The following is a 26785-nucleotide window of genomic DNA, read 5'->3' on the forward strand; positions in this document are numbered from 1 at the left end:
GACACCTTCTTCTTCCTGAAAAATGAGCATTCACTATTGGTCTCACAGTGCCCTCTGCCCACTAAGCCAGGGTAATCAGTCTTCCCTCCGCGCCCTGACTAGAGCAGCCAAGCTCCTGGTGGGTGTGGGGGATCCCCCAACCCCAGGTCCCGATGCAGTCTTGTGTACTTACTGAAAGTTCAGTTTTCCCAGCAGGGCAAACCTGGGCCCATTTCAGGTTGGGAAAATGGAGTGAGAGGGAATCCAAAGGCCCTTGTCCCTACACGCCACGAGCCAAATCTGAATCAAGCTCATATGGAAGTGTGGAAGTCTCAGATTACATTTGTCAACCTGTCCCTGAGAGATGGCTTAAGGAAAGTGTAACACGTAGTCACACCCCAAATCTTTGAGCCTGGCCCCACTGTCTCCCTCATTCACTTATGTCCTCATGCTCAAATAGAGTTACCCATGGTTCCCCAACCTTTTTGACCCTGTGGGCACCTTTGGAATTCTGACACAGCATGCTAGAGGCAGCCCTCCCCAAAAAAGGCTGCCACAACATGACTGCCATAGTAGGCGGAGCCAGCCACAAAATGGCCACCACAGCTGACCTTCAATCACACAGAGCAGATCCTTGTGCTATGGTGGCTGCAGATGCTAAAGCAACATTTTAAAAAACCTGCACAGCCAATCAGAAACGTTGCTGAAGAACAGCCCCATTTTGCCCCACCCACTTTCCCAAAGATGTTTGCAGGTGCCATGGTGCCCATGGGCACTACACTGGGCGCCTCTGGGTTAAAATTTCAACGCTGTGACCCAGCCCAGCTTTAACAAATTCCTTTGCTGTCCTTGTATCCTTTGCAGTGTTTTTATCATTACTTGATAACTGCTCATGCCTTCCCACTATCCATTCCCAATCTTCTAGTAGCTTTACCTGGCTTCTGTATTAGCTCCATTTTGGGGCCTGTCTTGGAATATCTACATAAATCTTGACACTGGGATTTTTCTCATAGGCTTACTTTATTTAGTATAAAAAGCAGAAACACAGTTTCTTTCTTTGCTGACTGTGGTCCATGACTTGGTCCTTCCCTGGCCACTGGTTGTGACTTCCACCTTTCCCAGTCATTCCCTTTGGCTTAACCACCCCCAAAAAACTTGGTGGTAGAGCAATTGCTTTGCATGCAGAAGGTTTGGGTCCCACCATTTCCACTTACAACGATCCAGCAGTGGGGTTTTTTTTGCATTCTCATTTGCCTCTCTTGTAAGTTCCTGTTTCTTCTTGGGGTGGGGGTGGGGTGGGGTTCTGTTCCATATTGTCTTTCTCCCTCTAGTGGTTCATTTTATATTACACCAATTGATGTTCAGCTTATCTCCCCACAGATTTAAACTGCAGGCTTTTATGCTGCACTTAAGCTGATGTAATATTGTGTGAACCACTAGAGAAAGCAAAACACACGCAGAACAGCACCTCCTCCACCCCCCTCCCTGAAGAACCAGGAACGTACAAGCAAGGAAAACGAGAATGCAGAATAGTTCAGTAAGTCATGTTAAAACCCTCGAGGTTCTGGCGAGCTGCTGCAAATCTGACTAGACAAGCCTGACCAGACTTGGTATAAGTCAGCTTCTTGAATTTATCAACAGGATATAGACTGCCATGAATATCTTTTCCCAACTAACCTGGTCTTCTCCATTACTTTCCCATCACTTTTCCAGCTGATGAATGGATAGCTACCAACACAGAGCTGGTTGAACGCTGTGGCTTTACTGCCAAAGACCTCCCTACTGGTGAGAAGCTTTTATTCCGGGTCGTTGCGGTCAATATCGCCGGCAAGAGTCCACCAGCCACCTTCGCACAGCCAGTCACCATCCGAGAGATTGTCCGTAAGTCCGCTAAAGAGTCTTGAACCATAATCCTTGAGTTCTCAAACCAGATTTAAGAGGAGGTTACGGAGCAGTAGCAGACCGTTCGCTTTGTACATAGACCATCCAAGATTCTGTGGTATCTTGAGTTTAGTGATTCTCAGACCGTGACGCTCAGGAGACAAATTAATGATTCATCTGACTTCCTCCTTACTTAACTAATGGATGTACAAATGCTGATAAGTTGCAAGAATGGATACTACTCTCTGAGGAATTCTTAAAGAACTCAGAGAAATGAAATGGATCAGCTGGTAACTTGAAAATTATCCCTAAGGATGTGTCAACACAGCATGGATTCTTGGTTTTTTTCTCTCTCTTACTGTAGAACAGCCCAAGATTCGTCTCCCTCGCCATCTCCGGCAGACATATATCAGGAGAGTGGGGGAGCAAGTCAACTTGGTGATCCCCTTCCAGGTGAATAATGGGCTGGGAAAACTTACAGCTCTGGAATTTGTAATTGAGGACACTGCTGGGGAAAGCTTCGAATGCTGAAATCCAAAACAGTGTCACAGAGGAGACAAAGGCCTATTATGCATCAAGTGTTTTCCTCGGGGCTCTTCGCTCTGTTAGTAGGGTCTCCTTGTGTTTCTCTGTATATACATGAGGAGGGCCCCCACTTCCTGCTGTGTGGCTTGCCTGCCCCTGCTTCCGGGTTGCTCCTGGTCGTCGCAAGATTGCCGGCTTTGTTTTTAAAGCCCTTTAGATTTTTATATTGCTATTTCTATGTTATATCGATATTTCTATCCATATTTTTGGACTTTTCGCAAAAGCCAGCTGTAGATCCCCTGGAAGTGCCCATGATGATGAGTGGGGAAGAGCAGAGCTATTTCCTGTGGTCAATAAACCTTCAGGGAACATGACAGAGAGGGGGTGGTTGTTTGTGTGTGTGTGTGGGGGGGGGAGAATGACAAAATTGACCTTCCCTTCCCCCATGAGTAGAACTGTCCCTTGCAATGGAAAGGCAGCTTGGGCTTCAAGTCTGTGGCATTAACTAAAGTCTGGGATAATGGTATATTTGAACCAAGAAGGTGGAAAGAGCTGTAGGGGTTTAATAGTTGTCTCGGGAGCCTAATTTCCTGTGGTTTCCTTTGACCTAAGCCAGAAGTCCTCAGCCTTGTGAAGCCGAAGGACACTTTAGCAAGTGGGTATCACCACCACAAAAATGGCTGCCCTGGGAGTTCAAACCGATCAAAGAAGTATTAGGAAGTTCCAAGCTATGGTGGAGATGATTGTTTCTGAATTGGTGCTCAGTGCAGATGCAAAGGGGATGCCTTCTGAGACATCTCCTACCGCAGTTGGTTGGCAGGAAGTCAAGGCTGGCTCTTTTTTGGATTGGGAAGAAGGAAGGAGGCAACAGGAAATGCATTGACATGTGCCATGTTGCCACAGACACTGCGTTGGGGATTGTTGTCTTAACCCAGGGACGTCCGACTCTGGCTCTCCAGATGTTATTGACTACAATTCCCATCAGAGCCTGCCAGCCTGGCCAATTGACTATGTTGGCAGAGGCTGATGGAAATCATAGTCCATGAACATCTGGAGGCCAGAGCTGGACACACCTATCTTAACCCGAGGATCTCAATAGAGGAAACTTCCAGTAACTGGGTGGATCCATCCAGATTTTTCACTCAATCTGGCCCATTTCCCCTCCTTATTCCCTGTTCCACATGGCGTTTTCCCCTGCAGGTGTCCTGCATAATCCTTTTTGGGTGGCCAAAGGGGACCCTTCCTTCCTTTTCCATCCACAGAAAAACTGTCTGGATCCATCCCAATGGGACAGAACACTGCCCCTGCTAAAGGGCACTCTACCGTCCGGGAGAGCTTGGGAGGTAAAGGGGTACCACTAGAAAGAAGGTCCAACATCAGGCGTTCTGCTAATTCCAGGGTAAACCTCGTCCTAAAGTGACGTGGACAAAAGAGGGGAAGCCTCTCGACCCCAAGGAGGTGGCCGTTCGTACCTCGGACATGGACACCATCCTCTTCATCCGCTCGGCTGCCCGCCACCACTCGGGCCACTACGAGCTCGCCGTTCAGATTGAGAACATGGAGGACAAAGCCGTGATCAAGATCCGTATTGTGGGTAAGGCTGCTGCAGATTCAGAAGATATGTTTTGAAACTGAAACCTAATCTATGTGGTCGAGCCTGTGTGGGGTGGTGGTTAAGAGCCGGTGGATTCTAATCTGGAGAACCAGGTTTGATTCCCCCACTCGTCCACATGAGCAACAGATTCTAATCTGGTAAACTAGATTTGTATCTCACTCCCTGGGTGACCCTGGGCCGGTCACAGTTCTCTCCAAACTCTCTCAGCCCCACTTACCTCCCAAGGTGCCAGTTGGGGGGAGAGGAAGGGAAGGAGTTTGTAAGCTGCTTTGGGAATCCTTACCATTAAGAAAAGCGAGGTATACATCTAAACTGTTCTTCTAAATTGGTGAACCAGCCCGGCATTGGCTGGGAATGGACAGGATACAAATCCAATAAAATAAAAAATAAATTCCCTAGTTCTACACTTGAAGCCAGCTAGTCACTCCTTCCCTTCTTCTCAGCCCCACATACCTCACATGGTGCCTCTTGTGGGGAGAGGAAAGGAAGGCGTTTATAAGCTGCTTTGAGACTCCTTGTGGTTGAGAAAAGTGGGGTATAAATCCAAACTCTTCTTCTAATTTGGGGAACCAAGTGTGCTCCCCCACTCTTGCACATGAAGCCTGCTGAATGGCCTTGGGCCACACCCAGTTCGCTCAGAACTCTCTCAGCCCATGAAGGCAATGACAACGAGGCAAACTGGAGCCCGGGGCAAAACCTGAGTTGGATGCCCCCCCCCCCCCATGGGCGGCCACCCCACCACAACCCAATTTTTTTTTTGCACCAGGTCATTGGTGTCTGCAGGGTGTGCATTTTTAGACATATCGGCACCAAAATTTCAGCAAAATCATCAGGAGACTATCCTTATGCAGTTTGATGCAGTTTGGTTCAGGGGGGACAAAGGGTAGCCCCCATCTCCATAGCTCCCATTGGAAAGAATGGGAGATATGCTAAGGTGCTAAGGTGTGCTAAGACAGGTGTATTAAGGTGTACTAAGGCAGGTGTATTAAGGTGTATTAAGGTGTACTAAGGCAGGTGTATTAAGGTGTATTAAGGTGTACTAAGGCAGGTGTATTAAGGTGTATTAAGGTGTACTAAGGTGTATTAAGGTGTACTAAGGCAGGTATATTTAGGTGTATTAAGGTGTATTAAGGTGTACCAAGGCAGGTGTATTAAGGTGTATTAAGGTGTACTAAGGCAGATGTACTAAGGTGTACTAAGGTGTACTAAGGCAGGTGTATTAAGGTGTATTAAGGTGCACTAAGGTGTATTAATGTGTAGTAAGGTGTACTAAGGCAGGTGTACTAAGGTGTACTAAGGCAGGTGTATTAAGGTGTATTAAGGTGTACTAAGGCAGGTGTATTAAGGTGTACTAAGGTGTATTAAGGGGCACTAAGGCAGGTGTACTAAGGTGTACTAAGGTGTTGTTGTTGTCAGTTTATTTACGGTCATTGACCAGCAAATGTACTAAGGTGTATTAAGGCAGGTGTACTAAGGTGTACTAAGGTGTACTAAGGCAGGTGTATTAAGGTGTACTAAGGTGTACTAAGGCAGGTGTACTAAGGTGTATTAAGGTGCACTAAGGCAGGTGTACTAAGGTGTACTAAGGTGTACTAAGGCTGGTGTACTAAGGTGTACTAAGGTGTACTAAGATGTATTAAGGTGTACTAAGGCAGGTGTACTAAGGTGTACTAAGGCAGGTGTATTAAGGTGTACTAAGGTGTACTAAGGCAGCTGTATTAAGGTGTATTAAGGTGCACTAAGGCAGGTGTACTAAGGTGTACTAAGGTGTACCAAAGCAGGTGTATTAAGGTGTATTAAGGTGTACTAAGGCAGGTGTACTAAGGTGTACCAAGGCAGGTGTATTAAGGTGTATTAAGGGGCACTAAGGCAGGTGTACTAAGGTCTACCAAGGCAGGTGTATTAAGGTGTACTAAGGTGTGCTAAGGCAGGTGTACTAAGGTGTACTAAGGTGTGCTAAGGTGTGCTAAGGCAGGTGTACTAAGGTGTACTAAGGTGTGCTAAGGCAGGTGTACTAAGGTGTACTAAGGTGTACTAAGGTGTGCTAAGGCAGGTGTACTAAGGTGTGCTAAGGCAGGTGTACTAAGGTGTACTAAGGTGTGCTAAGGTGTGCTAAGGCAGGTGTACTAAGGTGTACTAAGGTGTACTAAGGTGTGCTAAGGCAGGTGTACTAAGGTGTACTAAGGTGTGCTAAGGCAGGTGTACTAAGGTGTACTAAGGTGTGCTAAGGCAGGTGTACTAAGGTGTACTAAGGTGTACTAAGGCAGGTGTACTAAGGTGTACTAAGGTGTGCTAAGGCAGGTGTGCTAAGGCAGGTACACCAAGGTGTACTAAGGTGTCATAAAGTGTGCTAAGGCAGGTGTACTAAGGTGTGCTAAGGCAGGTGTACTAAGGTGTGCTAAGGTGTGCTAAGGCAGGTGTACTAAGGTGTACTAAGGTGTGCTAAGGCAGGTGTACTAAGGTGTATTAAGGTGTACTAAGGTGTTCTAAGGCAGGTGTACTAAGGTGTACTAAGTACTAAGGTGTAGTAAGTACTAAGTACTTAGTGCTAAGGAGATGGGGGCTACCCTTTGGAAGGTCCATAACTTTGTCCCCCCTGAACCAAAATGCACCAAGCTTTGGCGGTTCCATCAGGACAGTCTCCAGATGATACCCTGAAATTTTGGTGCTGATACGTCTAAAAATGCGCCCCCTCCAAGAACATTCCAGAAATTTGCCCAAGAATCTTTGTTCTGCTTTGATTTTTCTGCATTGCTGACAATGGGGGTTGCAGGCTGGGGAGGGGGCATTTCTGAAGGCACAGTCTCAAAGCTATATATGTGAACGGGGCAGAGATGTAAATACATGAACATGTGACTACCCATTATGTCCAGTTTTGTTCTTCAGGGAGGTCACAGACTCAGGTTATAGAGCTCTGGTTTCAGTAGGCCAAAGCTTGAAGCAGGCTGGCCCTTTTAGCATTTTGTCCAATGCTAGATACACACAGTCAGTCACAGCTGCTTTATACCGTCAGGCCCTGGGTCTGTCAAGGGCCATATTGTTTCCTCGTGTGGGTCTCATGTGAAGGGCTTTCATATCACTGCCTACCTGATCCTTTTAGCTGGAGTTAACGAGGATTGAACCTTGGTCCTTCTGTGTGCCAAGCAGCTGCGGAACCACTCAACCACGGCCCCCTTACTGGTAACCAAGCCACCCTACTTCTTTCATCCTCAGTTCCTATTCAGACTTGCCACTCAGCTGTTACATCCAGCTCTCCCCGTAACCTTATTCCAGATGCACCTAATGCATATTTGCATTCTTCTCCCTCCCGGGCAGTTCAAGATTGTCTCCTTCTGTGTCACTTCCCAACTGGATACAAGAGGTTGCCTTGACCTCAGAAATGTTACCAGGGGGTTATGGGCCCTGGGCATTCCTTGGCAAGGCGCAGGAAGTGGCCCCACCCTGAACTTGCCTGGTACCAACAATGGCAGTCATAGTGCCTTCTCTTTTTGTGCCCTATACCTGCCAGCCTTTGCTGGACACCCGCCTGCTTCTCCCCTGAGCTTGAAGATGCCCAGGTGCAGCACTCATGGCAACAGGTGCAGCAGCAAGCCGAGATCTCACCTGGCCTTGCTGGCAACAATGGCCACCGCCATGCCTCCTCTTCCTGAGCCCTGCCCTCACCAGCTTCTGCCTCCTGCCATCCTGTAAGTTGGGGGCAGGAGGAAGAGACAGATCCAGACAGAAGTTGTGTGTGGAGGGGGGGGGAGGGGCGGAATGAGAGGCAGATCCATAATTTAGGGGTGGGGATACTAGGCAGATCCAAAAGTTGGGAGAGGGATTTGAGAGGCAAATCCAGAAACATGTAATGGTGATTTAACCATCTAAGAATAGTGCATAACATATATGTCAGTTCAGTGAGGACACAAAGTTATGTGAAGAAGAGAAGAAGAGTTTGGATTTATATCCCCCTTTCTCTCCTGCAGGAGACTCAAAGGGGCTTACAATCTCCTTGCCCTTCCCCCCTCACAACAAAGACCCTGTGAGGTAGGTGGGGCTGAGAGAGCTCTGAGAAGCTGTGACTAGCCCAAGGTCACCCAGCTGGCGTGTGTGGGAGTGTACAGGCTAATATGAATTCCCCAGATAAGCCTCCACAGCTCAGGCGGCAGAGCGGGGAATCAAACCTGGTTCCTCCAGATTAGATACACGAGCTCTTAACCTCCTACGCCACTGCTGCTCTGTGGAGGACTATAAAGCTAAAGAACATGCAACAATGGGTAGATAGAGGTTTGGGTTAAATAGGGACATGGGGGGGGGGGTGCAGTTGGCCTTTGAATGCAGAACGACTGAGGTTAGGGAGTGGCCTGGATCCTACAGGGGGAAGGAAAGAGAGCCAGCGCTTTCTCCTTACTGCAGCTGCTAAACCACTAACAAGCTTTAATCCGGCTTTGTTTCACCCGACTCCCCTCCGCTAGTCCTGGTGGGAACCCTCCCTGCAGCCAGCTCCCAGGGCTGGCATAGAAGAGGCAAAGGAGACAGCAGAGTTGGCATCACATTACTCAACCTCCTGCCTGCTGAACAAGTGGGCGCCATCGGGATGCCAGCCAAGAGGCATTTCCAGGGGTGGCCGGGGAGCAGAGGCATATCTAGGGAAAATGTTGCCCGGTGCAAAATCTGAGTTTTCCACGCCCACCCCTGGTATGGGCGGCCGCCCTCCCCCACCATGACCAAACAACGTGTTTTTTTGCACCAGATCTTGAAGTCAGTGTATGGACTCGGGGGGGAAGGAGGAGGGATGTGGGGGCGATTTTCTGCCTCTCACGTGATTAATGGCCGCAGCCTGGGGACATTTGACCCCATATGTCCCCCTGGGCGGTACGCCCCTGCTGGGGAGTGACAGTTGTCTGCCCTGTAGGGGTCCTGTCATCATTTTGAGGCACATCTCATGCTGCCCGTTTGGGGCTGAATCTCATCTGAATCTCATCATCACAGAAGCAGCAGTGGCGTAGGAGGTTAAGAGCTTGTGTATCTAATCTGGAGGAACCGGGTTTGATTCCCCGCTCTGCCGCTTGAGCTGTGGAGGCTTATCTGGGGAATTCAGATTAGCCTGTGCACTCCCACACACGCCAGCTGGGTGACCTTGGGCTAGTCACAGTTCTTCTGAATTCTCTCAGCCCCACCTACCTCACAGGGTGTTTGTTGTGAGGGGGGAAGGGCAAGGAGATTGTAAGCCCCTTTGAGTCTCCTACAGGAGAGAAAGGGGGGATATAAATCCAAACTCTTCTTCTTCTTCTTCATCTGTGCCCCCACTTCTTGCCTTCCCAGCCCTCCTCTCCTTGCTTCATGCCTTCCCCCCCCCCGCCATCCCTCCTATCTTCTTTTACACACCCTCCTGCTCCCCGCCCTTTCCTCATCTAGCACAGACAGATCATATTCCTTTGCTCTATATTTAAGCTTTCTTGACGGCTTAAGCCAGATGTCATCTCCCCCCCCACCGCCACCCCCACCCCGAATGCTGCAGAAGGGTTTGCCAATCCCTCTCCCTTCCCCTTTCCCAGACAGCGCAGTTTTGAACGGCTGCTTCTAATCCCTGCTTGGCCGCTGCGATGTTGGAAGTGAAACTGAGCATCTTCCCAGGGCCTGCTGCTGCTGCTGCGCCTTTGAAGAGGAATATATTTGGGAAGATGCTGCCCTCGGCCTCGTGCTCTACCGCTGTCAAACTAAATGGCACCATTGGATGGGGGCTGGGATTTCATTGGCATGTTGCAGATCAGAGGCCCCTTCCGTACACTGATTTGTTTAAATTTTGTTTTTGTACCCCGCCCTTCCCGAAAGGGCTCAGGACGGGACAACGTTAAATGTAATACAAATAAACAATAGCCAATAAAAACATGATTAAAAACAGTAAAAACCAACTACAAATGGCGAGAACCCCCCTCCCCCCCATGCACCCATCATGGGAGGCCAATGTTAGTACTGATTAGGCCGGCTGGCTAGATGGAAATGCCTGGTTTGCAAGTGGATCTTGCTATTCCGCACAGTAAAATCCAGCTGTAAAGTGCACTGAAAGTGGATTGAAAGTGCATTATTCTGCATGTGCAGCAAGGGCCGGAAGCAGACAATTGGCAAGAGTTTTCCAGCACTGGTGGATTCCACGCAGCATAAATATAACATTTTTAGGACATTATAAAGCAGTGGTGGCGAACCTATGGCACGAGTGCCAGAGGTGGCACTCAGAGCCCTTTCTGTGGGCACAAACACACATCTAGACTGGCCTGGGCACGATCCTTTACCTGGGAGTAGGCTCGGTTTGTGGCAATGGGGCTTGCTTCTGAGTAAACCCTCCTAGGGTCGTGATTCACCCATTCAAAGTGTTGCACGGTTGCTTCACCCAGCTTACTCCCGAGTAACACAAGCCTCGGAGCCAACTGTTTTTTCTAAACTAAAACCTCAGTATTCAGGTTAAATTGCCGGGTTGGCACTTTGCGATAAATAAGTGGGTTTTGGGTTGCAATTTGGGCACTCGGTCTCGAAAAGGTTCGCCATCACTGTTATAAAGAAATCTGTTTTGAGATATTGTGTTCCCAGAGGGTGAGAAAACACAAGCGTTGCCAGCCAAAACTGATCTTTTTTTCCCACCTGCCGCAAGGAGCTCTTGTCAGTTTCTCAGTGGCCCCTGTCATTGTAGGAGATTCTCCTTGGAGATTCCCCATAGAGGTTTCCTCTGCTATAGTTCATCCGTTTGCTACTTTGCTGTCAATAGTAGATGAATAAAGTTGGTTTTGCCAATGATTCCATACATGGGTTGTTGTTTTTTGTTTTTGTTTTGAGGGGGCTGTCTGCAAAGCTACAGCAACACGAATATGCGCATATTGCAGCTTCTCTAGTGCTGCCGTAGCTTGGGAGACAACCCCCTCAAAACGAAACAAAAAGGAAAAATAACACATGCATGGGATCACTAAGCTGAACGAACTTTATTCACCTGCTTTTGACAGTGAAATGGCAAACATGAGCTGCAAGCAGAGAAAACCTCCACGGGGAATCTCCACGAAGAATCTCCTGCAGCACACACAGTGGCAGAAACAACAGTGAGAGGTTTGAGAAGGAGAACTAAAGCATTTCCTGCCTGCTGGCAATTGTTCAGCAGGCAGGAATCGCCTTCAAGCTGAGTTGGGAGGGGAAACCTTACTGATCTTTGAAAAACCCAGGTCTAGAGATATAGACTCATAGAATCATGGAGTTGGAAGAGACCCCAAGGGCCATCAAGTCCAACCCCTTGCAATGCAGGAACACACAATCAAAGCACTCCTGACAGATGACCATTGAGCCTCTCTTTAAAAACCTCCAAAGAAGAAGACTCCACCACTCTCCGAGGCAGTGCATTCCATAAGAACATAAGAACATAAGAACAAGCCAGCTGGATCAGACCAGAGTCCATCTAGTCTAGCTCTCTGCTACTCGCAGTGGCCCACCAGGTGCCTTTGGGAGCTCACATGCAGGATGTGAAAGCAATGGCCTTCTGCGGCTGTTGCTCCCGAGCACCTGGACTGTTAAGGCATTTGCAATCTCAGATCCAAGAGGATCAAGATTGGTAGCCATAAATCGACTTCTCCTCCATAAATCTGTCCAAGCCCCTTTTAAAGCTATCCAGGTTAGTGGCCATCACCACATCCTGTGGCAGCATATTTCAAACACCAATCACACGTTGCGTGAAGAAGTGTTTCCTTTTATTGGTCCTAATTCTTCCCCCCAGCATTTTCAATGTATGCCCCCTGGTTCTAGTATTGTGAGAAAGAGAGAAAAATTTCTCTCTGTCAACATTTTCTACCCCATGCATAATTTCATAGACTTCAATCATATCCCCCCTCAGACGTCTCCTCTCCAAACTCAAGAGTCCCAAACGCTGCAGCCTCTCCTTATAAGGAAGGTGCTCCATTCCACTGTCGAACAGCTTTGACAGTCAGGAAGTTTTTCCTGATGTTTAGACGGAATCTCTTTTCCTTCACCTTGAACCCATTCCTCCTGGTCCTGGTCTGTAGAGCAGCAGAAAACAAGCTTGCTCCCTCCCCAACGTATATGATGAGCTGAACTCGTTTTGGGGAAGAGAGCTGTGTGAAGTTCTTCGCCAAAACGCTGTATATAATGTCCTAAAGATGTTATATTTGTGCTGTGTGAAATCCACCGCTGTGAACCTGCTTTCAACTCTCTCTTTTAATGCACACGAAGGCTATCACATATCGGGAGAGTCTAAAGCTTTTAGAGTCACGCTTCCCAGCAGGAGGAGCAGGCTATTAAGGGCACACAAAAAGAAAGCACAGAGCTGCAAGGTACTTCCTTTCCTTGCTGGTTGATCTGCCCTCTGCAGTCCCTTCTCAGGCAAGTGACTCCAGCATCCTTTGTTCACTCCTGTGTCCTTTCTATTGTGGACTTCAGCACCAGGGACATTGCACGGGGGCAGGTAGGATAGCCAGAAAAGGAGGCTGCAACCAAGTGGGGAGGTATCATGGATCAGTGCTGGAGCATCTGCTTTGCAGATCCAGGCTCTGGTACTTCCACGTAAAAGGAACAGCTCAGAGTTGATGTGAAAGGCCTTTACCTAAGATCCTAGAAAGTCTCTGCCAGTCAGAGAATATGCTACTGACATTGATGGACTACTGGTTCAGTAGAAGGCAAGTTCTTGCATTTGTGTGAATCCTACCTCCAGCCACAGATGCAGGCGAAACGTCAGGAGAAAATGCTACTGGAACATAGCCATACAACCCGGAAAGCCCACAACACCCTAATCCTCCCTTGGTCCCTTCCTCCGGCTCTCCCTCCATCCCTTCCCTCCTGCCTCCCTCGGTCCCTTCTTCCGGCTCTCCCTCCCTCCCTCCCTCCCTCCCTCCCTCCCTCCCTCCCTCCCTCCCTCCCTCCCTCCCTCCCTCCCTTCCCACCAACCCACCCGCCCGCCCACCCGCCCACCCGCCCATCCGTCCATCCCGCCATCTATCCAAAAGGCACTGGATCAAGATAGTAAACGTTCAGCAAAGCTCTGCACCTTTGAGTAGGACGATGGAATCAGTGAAACAAAAAAGCAGTGGTCACACCTGACCTGATAAACCTCTAATTCGGTTGTCAGGATTGTCTGAATGCACCCTATTTCAGGCAAGTATCCACAAGATACTTTGTTCACTGACAGGAGGAAGTAGCCATGGTAGAGCAGCTACTCAGCCAGCGGGGAAGAGTGACTAACTCACATCAGTGGCTGATGCATTGATGGGCACCATGCTCACATGTACATTAAAAAGCGCTCGAAGCCAGTGCAAAGCACCAGGAATCTCTATTTACACACACACTCACACACACTTCTCAGTATTCTGTGTTTGCAGTGTGGTGAGCGGCAATTAATTAATCCACTACAATGTCTTTGAGCACTGAGGTCCCCCCCGCCCGCCCCCCCCAATTGCTCACAGTGGACATGGAAGCCAAGCACGGGTTAAAACACAGCTGCAGTCTTAAGCTAAAAATTCCTGCAGCGGGTACAAAAATAGGAACAGAAGCTGAACAACAAAGGCAAAACATGCGGTTAACGCAATTAATTTGCAGCAGGAATTAATAAAACTCGGCAGGAGCTATTGCAAATGTTCCACCCTGATCCTCCTAAAAGGAGATGAAAATAATTACTGAGCAACCGCTGTTCAGCTTAGCCCAACTTTATTGGGGGGGGGGGGGGACAACGACCTTTTTGGCGTTGGGAGAGGGAAGGCAGCATGGTGTAGCCCAATCTCGTAAGATCTCAGAAGCCCGGGTGTGTGTGTGTGTGCGTGCGTGCGTGCGTGCGTGTGTTGTTGGAAGGGAGACCTCTAAAGAAGACTCTGCAGAGGAAAGCCATGGCAAGCTACTTTTGCTTTTCACTTCCCTTGGAAGGCCCTTGCTGGGTCACTGAACATTAGCTATGTCTTGACGGCACTTTATAAACACATGTTTGCTTTGCGGTGCTGGACACATCACATCTGGTACCTGAATCATCCACTTTGTGGGCAATATTGGATATTGCAGATGTTACAGGGGCTCAGAGTTCTCCCCCACCCCGACGCAGCCTAGTCTCCTTCACTAGGAAGAACCTTCCTAGGAGCAGCAGTGGCATAGGAGGATAAGAGCTCGTGTATCTAATCTGGAGGAACCGGGTTTGATTCCCAGCTCTGCCGCCTGAGCTGTGGAGGCTTATCTGGGGAATTCAGATTAGCCTGTACACTCCCATACACGCCAGCTGGGTGACCTTGGGCTAGTCACAGCTTCTCGGAGCTCTCTCAGCCCTACCTACCTCACAGGGTGTTTGTTGTGAGGGGGGAAGGGCAAGGAGATTGTAAGCCCCTTTGAGTCTCCTGCAGGAGAGAAAGGGGGGGATATAAATCCAAACTCTTCTTCTTCTTCTTTACGCCATTAGCTAAAGGGCCGTTCTCTCGCCATGTTCCCTTTCAGCAGTGCCGTAACTTCATTTCCCATTTCCCTTGCAGAGAAGCCAGGCCCGGCACATAATGTGATGGTGAAAGAGGTGTGGGGATTCAACGCTTTGATAGAGTGGGAACCTCCAAAGGATGATGGGAATTCAGAGATCACGGGCTACTCCATCCAGAAAGCGGACAAGAAGACCATGGTAACACCACTTTCCTCTTCGACTGAGCTGTCGAAACCTAATTAACAAACCGGCTGGCTTCAGGCCTAGGCTTGCCAGCTTTTAGGTGGGGCCTGGAAATCTCTCAGAATTACGACTTACCTCTAGACTACTGAGCAGGGGTGTCGTTTCTAAGAACGGTACCTGGGGCTCCAATTACTGCTGACACCTTTCAGGGAAAGGCCTTTCCTTCTATACCTTGTCTCACAGAAAGAAAGAGCCTCAATGTTGAATTAATCTGCAGCCACTTCCTGGGCCTTCTTTGTACCGAAAGGAGGTGGGAGCCATCTTCTGAGACCAGGGGAAAAAATGAAGAAATTGGAAGGTTTGAGTTTTGGAAAAACTGGTGGGTGGAGAAGAATCCCTTAGTGAGGCAGAATGCTGGATGCCGTTAACACGACTGTGATAGGCTGAGGGATTCCAGAGATACAGGTGGTTTTATCCATGGCGGCCATTTTACTATCGGGACTTTTTTTCTACAGTGGAAGAAAAAGAGTCCCGGTATTAAAATGGCCACTATGGCCACTGCTTTCGCTTTCTTCGAACAATGCAGAACCACATTTTTAGGTTTTGGTGGGACAGAGTATGGTGTATGTTCATAATTCACCAGTGGCCAGGAGACAGGATAAAATCGTAGCAAAATAATTTTTTTAAAGCCATTATTTATTGGACTAAGAAGAATTATTGCTTTCCAACCAGATTTTCCCCCTTCCCCACTAGCTAGGACTCCAAATATGTATTCTTGAATTTGGGATCTCAATACGGGATTTCAACTGGGAGGGGGCTGTTTGGAAGAGAAAAGGACCAACAAGAAGTACGTCCTATACTTCTTTCCTTTAGAGGGGGTGGCGATCAGATACATATGGTCTACTTTGTCTCATGTCACACCTTACCTTGTTGGTGATATACATTCTTAACAGCAGGAGATCTTACAAGCCTGGCTGTATTTTGTCTCTGAATGTACCCCTCTCTAAATGTTTGCCTGTTCCTGCTTTTCTTCCCCTAGGAGTGGTTCACGGTCTATGAACACAACCGTCTCACACGCTGCACTGTGTCTGACCTCATCATGGGCAACGAGTATTTCTTCCGAGTCTTCAGTGAGAACATTTGTGGACTCAGTGAGAATCCTGGAGTCACAAAAAACACTGCTTACATTCAGAAATCTGGTAAGTGCCTCCCTCGGCTGATAACCTGGGTTTCTCCCACAACTCTGTGGGAGACCTGTGGGATTTCAGAGGGAGTTCTAGTGGATTAGAAGGCACCATTTCATAGTGTTTTCTGGAGAAACTGGTGGGATATACCAGAGAAAGTTGAGATCCTAGGTCAGGACACCTGAATCCTTGGGACTCTGCTACTTGATGTCTCCCTTTCTCTTCAGGGATAATCTGTAAACGGATGGACTACCAAGAACACGACTTCCGCATGGCCCCCATGTTTCTAACGCCACTGGTTGATCGGACAGTAGTGGCTGGATATACCACCGCCCTCAACTGTGCTGTGAGGGGACACCCCAAAGTATGTACTGAGTCTGAGCCACAGAATAGACTAGGATGAAATGGTGTGGTTGGATTGGGGTTATGCAAGGGGAAAAGCTGGCGGTGTGAGATATTAATGGGAAGGAGAGAAAATGGGGAAGTAGGTGGTTGAGGTGGCTCAAGGTGTTCTTTTTATTAATCGATAAAAAAGGTTGTGTGACAATAAACAAATCACTTTTAGTCAGAGAAGACAAAAAATCGAATAATGTGAAGTTTGGGCCTCATTGCACAAATGACATGATTTTCAGTTCCACAGTTTGAAGAGCCAGTGTGGTATAGTGGTTAAGAGCTGTGGACTCCAGTGTGGAGAACAGGTTTGAGTCCCCACTCCTCCACATGAGTGGCAGCCTCTAATCTGGTGAACCGCGTGAAGCCTGTTGGATGACCTTGGGCTGGTCACAGTTCTCTCAGAACTCTCTCAGCCCCACCTAACTCACACGGTGTCTGTTGTGGGGAGGGGAAGGAGTTTGTAAGCTGCCTTGAGACTCCATACAGTTGAGAAAAGTGGGGTATCAATCCAAATGCTTCTTCTTAAAGAATTGCAACTCTGAAATCTGATTGCAAACTTTGTAAGGTTTTCACAGTCCTAACTGATTGCTTTGGGGCATGGTAGGTGGTATGGTCTAATCCATGAAGGGCACTTGCGGTTTAAAATGAGGGTGGCCGCCACGAGGACATTTCAGCTGCCTCCCTTTTAAGTCCCTCCTGTCTGTTCCCAGCCCAGAGTGATCTGGATGAAGAACAAAATGGATCTCAGCGGGGATCCAAAGTTCCTCCAGAAAAACAGCCAAGGGGTGCTGACCCTCAACATCCGGAAGCCGAGCCCTTTTGACAGCGCCACGTACTCCTGCAAAGCCATTAACGAACTTGGAGAAGCCTTTGTAGAGTGCAAGTTGGAGGTCAAAGGTAACCATGGGTTGAAAGAGAGATGGGTTGAGAACGTATTCTCTTTGGAGAAGTGGTACGTTCCTTCTCATGCGCAGGCCTACCAGACTCTCAACTAGGCTTGGAGATTCGGGTGCAACAATGGAGGATGGGGCACTGCCTTTGGGGGTCCATAACTTTGTCCCCCCTGAACCAAACTTTACCAGTCGGTTCATATCATCAGGACAGTCTCTGGATGATACCCTGAAATTTTGGTGCCACTAGCTTTAAAGAGGCACCCCCTGCAGGCCAAAATGCAAAAAACACAAAAATACCCAAAAAATCAGATGGACCCGCATTTTTCGGATACACACGAATATTCAGTTATATCCGAATATGTTATTTGTCTTATTCAGGCATGCAGATAATTTTATGCCCAAATAAAAACGAATCCTAATTTTACCGAATTTTTAGGGTATTCACTAAGCCTACTCTCAACCTAACACCATCTTTCTGTCCTCTTTCGTCCCTCTAGCGCCACAGTAATCTTATTGCCACAACTGCTAGGATTGCAGGAGGTAGGTAAGAATCCACCCACACCCTTCCTGTTGTGTTCACAGAAGGGACATGCAGTTCTTTAAATTTTAAGGAAATCCCTTATGGATCTAGACGCAAAGTTGGGAGCAGAAAGAGCCCTGAGAGCAGGGCTCCTGCTTTTTTTGGGGGGGGGGATGAATGTGCCTTGTGTCTGTGGGGGGAACTGTGGGTTTAAAATAGGGTAGGGGGAAGTACTGAATGGAAGAGGATGAAGCTAAATCAAGGAAGAGGGCAAATAAACCATATTTTGGAAGCCTGGTTGGGAGGGAAGGTTTGGTGGATAGGGAACTTTGAAGGTGAATTATCTCGCTTGCCTCGAAAGCGTCAACTCTTGTGACTTCTGCTTTGCTCTGCCCGCAGCGTACAACTGTCCTTTGCATCAAGGTGGCCCATCCTACATGTTCTGCATGGGGGTGTCGAGATGTTTATCTCCCGGCCCTGCAAGAAAAAACCCACCCATCTTGCACTCGGATAGAAGCAACTACCATAGAGCAGCCAGCTCCCTTATATCTGTCTGTGTGTCTGTCTGGTTAGTTGGTGTATCAATAAAAATATCTTGATGGGACAATCTTTGAATCGGTCCATCATTTTACAGAGGGGGTCGGTGAATACATTGGGGCTGGGAGGTGGATCAGCTGTAGAGATGATCCTGACTTGGATGTGGAGGAAAGGCTGGTATAAGCACAGGCCTTGGAGGATAAGATGAGCAAGACCGTTTTTATTAGGGATGAGCGGGAGATGGTTTCTGTCTGTGGGAGCAATTTCTTGCAGGGAGGAAGGGTGTCAGATACCACGGAGCCTGTCCATGAAAGCAACTTTGCCTGCTTGGTGCTAGAATTGCAGGGCTTCCCTAAGGGAGAAACGGTGCCCTAAACCATGGAAGCTCCTTGCAAGAACAGCCTTTTCCCCATCGTAAATTTGCAGCAACCTACTGTAACAAAGAATCAGTGACATAGTGCCAAGGGGGGAAGGGGTGGGGCTTGATCAGAGGTGGGATCCAGCAGGCTCTCACCAGTTCCCGAGAGTGGGCTACTAATTATTTGTGTGTGCCGAGAGGGGTTACTAATTGGGTCTGCTTTTCCGTTAGAAATTCCATTAGGTCCAAAAATCATAAAGTCCTGTTGTTTCCTATGTGGCTGGTTAGCAAAGGTAGAAAACAGGATAATTCTCCCCGTTGGGCTGTTTTAAAAACATATTTTAGAAATATGGTAAAGTTCCTTGTTTAAGGAAAGTATCCTTCTTTTGGATTTCTAGAAACAAAATTAGAGGTATTTGGAAGTATTAAGCATTTGACAGGCAGTCAATTAGAGGAGAAGTAGTTGTTTCTGCTTGGCAGTAGACGATAGGACTTATGCTAAGTAATGAGCTTAAAATTCATGGACAGAAAGATACCAGCTGGAAATTAGGAACTTTTTTTTACAGTAAGAGTTTTTTACAGTAACAGAGAAATTATTAACGCCCCGCCCCCAGAATGCCCGGCCACGCCTGTCAGTGGCTGCGGCCTCGGGCCTTCAGCCCCATTGGCACTACGCCACTGTTTGAATCCCACCACCATGGGAACCTGATACTAAAATTTTTGGATCCCACCACTGGGCATGATGCACTGGGTGTGCACTGGTGGTGGCGTGGTAGTGGCGTGGGCAGGGGCGTAGGGTGCATGCTTGTCTCGGGCGCAGTTCCGCCTCGCTACAGCTCTGGAAGGAATGGTATGTGAGACATGGATTCTGCCTGCAATAGCAACTTCCAGGCAACCTTGTTCACCATTAGTTATTGGGAATGGGTCGCCTGAATTCTTTTTTAAAATTTAAAATTATAGTTTATTCGTGACAAAAAAAGGTAACGGGTGGTCTAACTTTTGTACAGAGAGCCAGGACTCTTGGGAATTCAGGAATGGAAGGAGATGTGCAGCCCGCTTATAACTGGCAGGGCAGAAACCAGGAGTTCTGGATATATGAACTGTCGGTGACAATCAAAAAGACTGCGCTGCAAATTGATTGGCGTTGCGGTGCTTGGCAGGCTGCATCAGTAGAATATAAACAGAGGCCTTGTAAATGTGATGGAAGAGCAAACAGGAGAGTTATTGCTGTCCCATGGTGGGTGTTGTCTGTGACTTCGAAAACTCTGCTTCTGGCCTAACGATCCTCAGAAATAAGGACATTTTCCTGGTTGGACTCTGCTTCCAGGGTTCAGAATCAGGGGACTTAGAAAATGAATCAGCGGCTTGTAGGGATCCCAGGGTGAGGCTACGGAACTGGACGAACCGTCAAAGCCACATCCAGATTCTCTGAATTCTGAGATGGATCGTTGCTCGCAGGTTTTCATCTATTCTCGGTGGCGACGAGACCTAGAAACCTCATTTTCCTGTATTCCCTCCCCCAAAGGAAAGTCGAGCCAGTCTACATGCTGATACTGCAACTGAGCCGTTTGTGCCTGCAGCATCTGCTGAAGTTGGTTAGCATACGCTCGCTCTTTTGCGTCTTCCGGGATTTTACAGGGGTTGGGCTGACGGGGGGGGGGGGGGGGAGCGCTCAACATCTTCTATGCGGCCCCCTCACATATCTTGGGCAAGATGAAAAGGGTGTCTGAGGATCTATGGTTTAGAGCCGTTACCTCAAGTTTGAGGCCTCTTCCGCACACACAGCTTACCACAGATTTTCCCAGTGTTCAAGTCTTCTGTCTTGGAAAAATCTTCTGTGTAATCATTCACACACACACCCTCCACTGCTTTGGGTCCCACCCACCCCGTCTCTTCAGTTGTGTTTATTCCACATGGTGGGAAACGTATTTTGACTGGTAGTGGTGGAATGCCATCTGTGATGCCGAAGAACAACCTTCCCCACCCATTTTTTCCTTTTACACAGGTGCTCCAGTGTTACTGCGCAGTTACATTTTGAAGTAGCAATTCAAAAACGCCTCAGCCTCCGTTTCTATTTTTGAGAACTGCCAACCCAAAATGGAAGGCAAAACAACTCCTGGAGTAAGCACCATTACCTGAAGGAACAGAAACACATAGCATCCCTCCCTCCCTCCCCATAGACAAGGAATCACATTTGTGGGCCCATTTGAACTGAAATAATCCACAATTGTAACTGTGGCAGTCCTCGATTATGTGCAAGGATTACTCCCAGTACTCTTTTCAGTTGCCCCCCGCTTCAAAATCGCTCTGCCCTAACCTTTCGTCGAGAGTTTGATAAGCAATCGTCAAAGCTAATCCAATCCATGCTAGTTTGTATCTCTGCTAACAGGGTTATATCGCTAGTTCAATATGACAAAAAGAAAATGGAGGAGAGGGAAGAGAAAATGGCTGAAAGGGAGGTTGGGCAACTACGCAGCGTATAGGTAAGGGCCAGGTGTTGGCACATGATGAAAGGAAGGGCCCACTGGAGCAGGTGCCATTATCTAAAGGAACAGAAATATGTAGCACCTCCTGGCTTAAAAAAAAAAGTTTCCTAGCCAAAATAAAGCTGTAGGACCCGATGGTAGCTGCTACAGCATCCTTTGTCAATTTCCTCCTGCAAAAGCAACTTCCCTTGTCAATTTCACACACTGTTAACTGAGCTGACACAGTGTCTCTTCACCTTAACCTTACATGGCTCATTCAAGATGAAGCTGGTACAATGATCTGGCTTGCGCCTACTACATTAAGGGGGAGCTAAGGACCAAGTGTTTGGCAGGGTGGAGAAATAAGGACCGTTTCAACATGATCGCAAGTTCAGGAGAAACTGGCTCAAAAACAGATTTTTAAAAAACTCGTCGAAAAAGCATTGGAAAACCACAAAGGAAAAATGAAGGGAAAACTTTCCAGAACCAAACTGAGGGGGAAAGTGCAGAATTAAAAGGGGGAAAAATGTAGCATTTGGGGGCAGGATATATTGAAAACAATTTGTGATGAGAAGGTCCTAATCTTCTATTATGCATTCACGCCAGAGTTGGTTAGTGCTTTGCACAAGGCGTGACCAGTCTTCAATCTCCAAAATGTAACAATCCTGGCTGGTGTCAGTTTGTTCCTGAGAAACCCAAGGATCCTAGTCTTCTTACCGGCTAAGTAAGTGGATTTGGTGTTTTCTCCTCCAGGATCTCAGCAGGCTGCAAAGAACCTGCTGTTTCCCCTCTAACCCCTACCCCTACCTTTTCCTATCTGGTCAATCCCAGGCACGTCCTCTCCCAGGCGACTGGATAACTGCAGCTATTACAGTGAGATTTAGCCAGCCGAGGAGCAGCAGCGGCGTAGGAGGTTAAGAGCTCGTGTATCTAATCTGCAGGAACCGGGTTTGATTCCCCGCTCTGCCGCCTGAGCTGTGGAGGCTTATCTGGGGAATTCAGATGAGCCTGTGCACTCCCACACACGCCAGCTGGGTGACCTTGGGCTAGTTACAGCTTCTCGGAGCTCTCTCAGCCCCACCTACCTCACAGGGTGTTTGTTGTGAGGGGGGAAGGGCAAGGAGATTGTAAGCCCCTTTGAGACTACTGCAGGAGAGAAAGGGGGGATATAAATCCAAACTCTTCTTCTTCTTCTATACCATCTTCTCTTGCTTGAGATTGTGTCTGCTCTAAGGACTGATCTCTGTAGTTGAAAACGGCGGGCCAGGTGTTTTTGAGAGAGGCAAGTCCTCATTCACGTGGACCATCAGGCAAACCCCATCCCGCCAGGCGCTTACTTCGATCATTAACACGTTTCCAAGCCCCACAGATGCCCAACCGATTGTGTTTTTGTCCAGTTTTATTGATGTCACTTTTGTTTTTAGCAGCGGCTTCAAGTTCCAAACCTATTGCAAAGAGAGAACCCTGTCCGGCCCCCTCCTCCTCACCCCGAACGCTGGGGAGCTGTAACTCCCCCAAGCGGTGAGGGGAGGTATATGGCTTTTCCAAAAAAAGGGGGACAGAGGTTTAGGAAGCAGGGCAATTTTTTTTTCTTCCTGTTCGTTTTCGTTTCCCACACCTTTTCGTTTAATTAAAAAACAACCAAACCAACCATCAACAGGACAAAATCTCAAAAAACCAGGACAGACAAAGACAGAGTGACAAACGGACGTGCGTTTGGCCAGGAGGGGGACGTAAACAAAATGGACATTCCAAATGAGAAGAAACTGCGGGGGGGAGAGGGTCAGTTGGGGGAGAGAGACACACACACAGGTGGGACTTTTATCGGAACTAGGACACCTGGGTTCTCTGAAGAAGCGCTCTTCCCGCCGATAGCTGGGAACCACCACCTGCCACCCAAACCGGGTGGAGGGGAACCATGCAGACCACAGACGAAACAAAATAATCTAGGTTTAGAAAGGGGAGCGGGGGGTAGAGAGAAGAAACAGACGGTTACCCCCATACACTGAACACACACACACACACACACACGTACAAACAAAAGAGTCCAGAGTCAGCTCACTATATTGGAGGGAGGCCTAAATCCGCCTGTAACTAGGAAAGGGGCATTGTTCGTGTGGGCTCCTCCGGGCCGCGATCCCTCCCGGATTCGTTGCAAGAAATTCCACGGTGATTCTCAAGTCATGGGGTAAACACCAAAGCAGCCCGCCCCGCCCCGCCCCTGGGCTGTCTTTCGGCAGGCCTAAGGTTGTCCCTTTTGGGCACGGTGGTGAGCGATGGAAGTCGAGCGGTTGGTTCCCTGTCTCCTCCTTCCTCCTCTCGGCTTGGAAGGTCATGCAGACTGAGGCAAAAGGGTCCTGCATGCATCCTGGCGCAAAACAGAGGATCCTCCGCCGGATCTGGCAGCAGGAGGAATAGTCCCAATCCCCCAAGAAGGGCACTGAGACAGGAAAGAGAGAGTCCAGGATCTCCCCTCAAAGCAGAGGCCCACGGTAGCTGTTACAGGACAGTCACGCTGTTCGAAATTCGCAGCTAGAAGCCCAAACGCTGGTCGAGGCAAAAGTTCTCACCTAGGTGGAAGCTCTCTAGCTTTTAACAGTTCCGTGACAGACAGAACGTCCAAAACACAGCCTCTGTTGGGTTAAACTGACCTGCCCTGCGGCTGCCGAAGTCCCGAGACCTCTGCCAGAAAAGGGGACACCCCCTAAGTGCCGTTCCCACCCGTCTTTCACAACAGACTCCAAAGCATGCATGTCAGAAAAGGTCACCCCCCCACACACACACAACTGAACAACCAATTCATGTAGAAGGACTAAGGACGGTGTGTGTGTTTTGCGGGGGAAGGGGGTGTCCCTTCCGCTCTAGACCCACCCCCTGAGCCACGATCCTCCCCTCCCCGCATTCCAAGACACCTCAACTGGCTGCCTTTATGGCTTTGAAAAAGATGCATCAGGCAGCAGCTTCCCACCAGCAGCGGCGGCGAAGGAGGGGGAGGAGATGGAGATTGAGAAAAGAGGGCTTGTTTTTCCACCCTCCGACAACCCCCCTGCCAGCAGTCCTGAGGGGTGAGTCGGAGGAAACAAACAGTCCAGAAAACGCTGAGCGCGCATCACCGTTCCCTTGGAAAAAAAGAAAAAGACAATTATTTCCAAGCTGTCCCTTTCTTTACACCCCACTTTTCTCCCAAAAGGGGACAGAAAGAGGCTCTCCCCCCCTCCCCATGGTTTTTGTCTCTGCAAGACCCATGCACCCCAGCATAGCAGTTTCGGTGGCCAAAATAGATCTCCCCCATCTCTCTCTTTCACACTGCAGAGGCCCCTTCCGCACATGCAGAACAATGCACTTTCAATCCACTTCCAATGCACTTTGCAGCAGTGCGGAATGGCAAAATCCACTTGCAAACAATGGTGAAAGTGGCGTGAAAGTGCACTATTCGGCATGTGCGGGAGGGGCCAGAATGAGACCAGCCCCCGCAAAGCTGCCTTCCGAGAGACCAAATGGAGAAGCAGCGGTTCCTGCAATCTCTGACTCCCTCAGGTGTTCACTGGGGGAACTGCAAGTCAGTCCAAACGCAGGGCACCAGGGTACCCCCTCCCCCCCTCCACATTCTGTTACGGTAACCCAAGGACAGATATTAACAACAAATTGTGGTGAGCCTGAGAATACAGTCGTTTTCACTGCAAGGTGATTTTTGTTTGTGCATAAAGCCAGACCCTGCCAAAGTGAAGGAGCGTGGGTCAAAACTGGCCAAGCTGTGTCCAACATTTTGGAAGAGAAGAGTTTGGATTTATACCTCCCCTTTCTCTCCTGTAAGGAGACTCAAAGGAGCTTACAATCTCCCCCCCCCCCACAACAAACACCCCGTGAGGTGGGTGGGGTTGAGAGAGCTCCGTGAGTGGGGTTGAGAGAGTTCCATGACTAGCCCAAGGTCACCCAACTGGCATGTGTTGGAGTGCACAAGCTAATCTGGTTCACCAGATAAGCCTCCACAGCTCAAGTGGCAGAGCGGGGAATCAAACCCGGTTCTCCAGATTAGAGTGCACCTGCTCTTAACCACTGCACCACGCTGGCTCTTTAGGTGTGTTTTGGGTGTGTGCCTCCCACGCTACCCAAAGAACTCACAGTCCCTGGTGACGAAGGGCTGGAGACAATGGCCTTAATCGGAATGAACACTTTCAACTACGATGCTCGGCTTGTCCCGTGCTGGAGGGTTCTTGTTGATGTAGATGTTCAAAGTCTTCTCCTGGATATGAGAGAGCAGAAGGTCATCAAGCCTCTACAAGATCCCTAAAAGCTCCCTCAGCCAACTTCAGATCTTTCTCTGGAACCAAAAAGCCCTAACTGGGGACCCACAAACAGTTGCTAGGTTGAGACCAGAAGCAAAAATACCCTGTGCACAGAAAAGGGAAATTCCAGCTATACCTACAATTAAAGACTGGCGGGTGAAGGTGTCATAGTTGGCGGAGATGGCCAAACTAACTTCGTTACTTAAAGGAAACACACTCAGTTCAGTTTTTGGACAATTGTCTTAAATTATGTGGATAAAACAGGAAAAAAAATAAATCGGTGTTTTTGAAGCTTAGAGATCGTTAAAATGAGATCCAGTAGAGAAAAGTGTGACTTCTATTAGCAGTAGCTTTAAAGATCCAATTTGGCCTAGGTTGTCAAAGAGCAAGCGTAATGTATTTATTTTTACTGTTAATACTCGGTGCAGGTGAAACTGGCAGTAATTACTGAAATTTACTTTGTTTTTCTGTTATTCTTTTTGTGTCCTTTGGAATGTAAAGTTTTTTTAAAGTCCCAAGACAATATTAACTAAAAAAACACATTCCTAGATTGTATCGGGTGGGATCCAACTTGCTTATCTGGGGATGGAAAAGAGGGGCAGGGGCCCCAATGGCTACCCTCAAAAAGCTTCTACTGGAGTGAGGTCTCTAATAAGGGGAACTGGGCATGATTAAATGCAACAGGAGATCCATCCCACTGACCGTGTTAATAAAAGGAAACTTCTACTTTTATTTATTTGTCCGCTTATTTTGAACAGCAGGAGTTTGGTCTCATTATCAGAGCACCCTTTTCCCACAGGGGATTGACTAGTTTGGCTGAAAACCATCCTTACCGCGTAAGGGACTGATTTTGTGGAAGACTGGCTCAAGCCTTTCAAATAACAGGCTACAACAGTGTGGTTTGTTTTAAGTAACAGAAGACAACACTGTGGAGCATTAAATCACATCTATGGTCCCTTCCGGACGTGCAGAATAATTCACTTTTAATCCACTTTCAATGTACTTTGAATAGCATATCCCACTTTAAAACGATTGTGAAAGTGGATTGAAAATGCATTATTCTGCATGTGTGGAAAGGGCCTAAGTTTCTAATGCAGAATTTCTGCAGCAAGCCTAGCTAGGGTTACCAATTTTAACTGGCCCTTTCAGTTGTCCCTTCCCATGTTAGTTTGATTGGCAGCTATTTTAAGGAGATGTTATTTACCTGCATGGAGGGGGAAAAAATCAGCTGCCCATTTCAACACATGCAGCATCTATTAAAGGGATTGTTTATTGCCTGGTCAGTTGGGAATTCTCACCTTAGCACCCAGTTCTCATCCAACCACTATGGCTCAAGGTCTCTGCTGGTGCTGTTCCCCACTTAAAGCTTTCCTGATGTAGAAACTATCTTCCCTTCTAAGCCTGCTCACCTCCACTAGCTGATGCCAGTGTTCGATGGGTTTACGTGGATTTGCCAGCATCTCGGCCCAGTGGTCTCTTCCCGGCGCGTCGGCATTGCTGCCCACTTGGCACATCCCGATGACTTCATTGTGCCCGATGCTGTGGACAT

General features: G+C 48.3%; 2 protein-coding genes across 7 annotated transcripts in view; one reads left to right on the plus strand and one right to left on the minus strand.

Annotated features, from left to right (window-relative positions):
- Positions 1–18197, plus strand: part of MYBPC2 (myosin binding protein C2) — a 44572-nt gene extending 26375 nt beyond the window's left edge. For 2 of the 3 annotated variants that reach the window (XM_048517419.1, XM_048517422.1), the window contains exons 21-29: positions 1693–1860; positions 2225–2313; positions 3784–3979; positions 14476–14615; positions 15640–15799; positions 16012–16148; positions 16888–17074; positions 17568–17610; positions 17990–18197. In XM_048517419.1, coding sequence (XP_048373376.1) covers positions 1693–1860; positions 2225–2313; positions 3784–3979; positions 14476–14615; positions 15640–15799; positions 16012–16148; positions 16888–17074; positions 17568–17578 — 1088 coding nt within the window. In that variant the 3' untranslated portion in view covers positions 17579–17610; positions 17990–18197. Of the gene's footprint in view, positions 1–1692; positions 1861–2224; positions 2314–3783; positions 3980–14475; positions 14616–15639; positions 15800–16011; positions 16149–16887; positions 17075–17567; positions 17615–17989 lie in introns of all 3 variants that reach the window. The other variant, XM_048517420.1, reaches the window with a different exon arrangement.
- A 4134-nt stretch (positions 18198–22331) lies between these two features.
- The window catches only part of SYT3 (synaptotagmin 3), a 51077-nt gene continuing 46623 nt past the window's right edge, over positions 22332–26785 (minus strand). For all 4 annotated transcript variants that reach the window (XM_048517920.1, XM_048517919.1, XM_048517921.1 and 1 more), the window contains exons 8-10: positions 26646–26775; positions 25073–25193; positions 22332–24069 (exon numbers count right to left, since the gene is read on the minus strand). In XM_048517920.1, coding sequence (XP_048373877.1) covers positions 25107–25193; positions 26646–26775 — 217 coding nt within the window. In that variant the 3' untranslated portion in view covers positions 22332–24069; positions 25073–25106. The remainder of the gene's footprint in view (positions 24070–25072; positions 25194–26645; positions 26776–26785) is intronic.

The sequence above is a fragment of the Sphaerodactylus townsendi genome, linkage group LG15, assembly GCF_021028975.2.
Source record: "Sphaerodactylus townsendi isolate TG3544 linkage group LG15, MPM_Stown_v2.3, whole genome shotgun sequence".
NCBI classification, from domain to species: domain Eukaryota; kingdom Metazoa; phylum Chordata; class Lepidosauria; order Squamata; family Sphaerodactylidae; genus Sphaerodactylus; species Sphaerodactylus townsendi.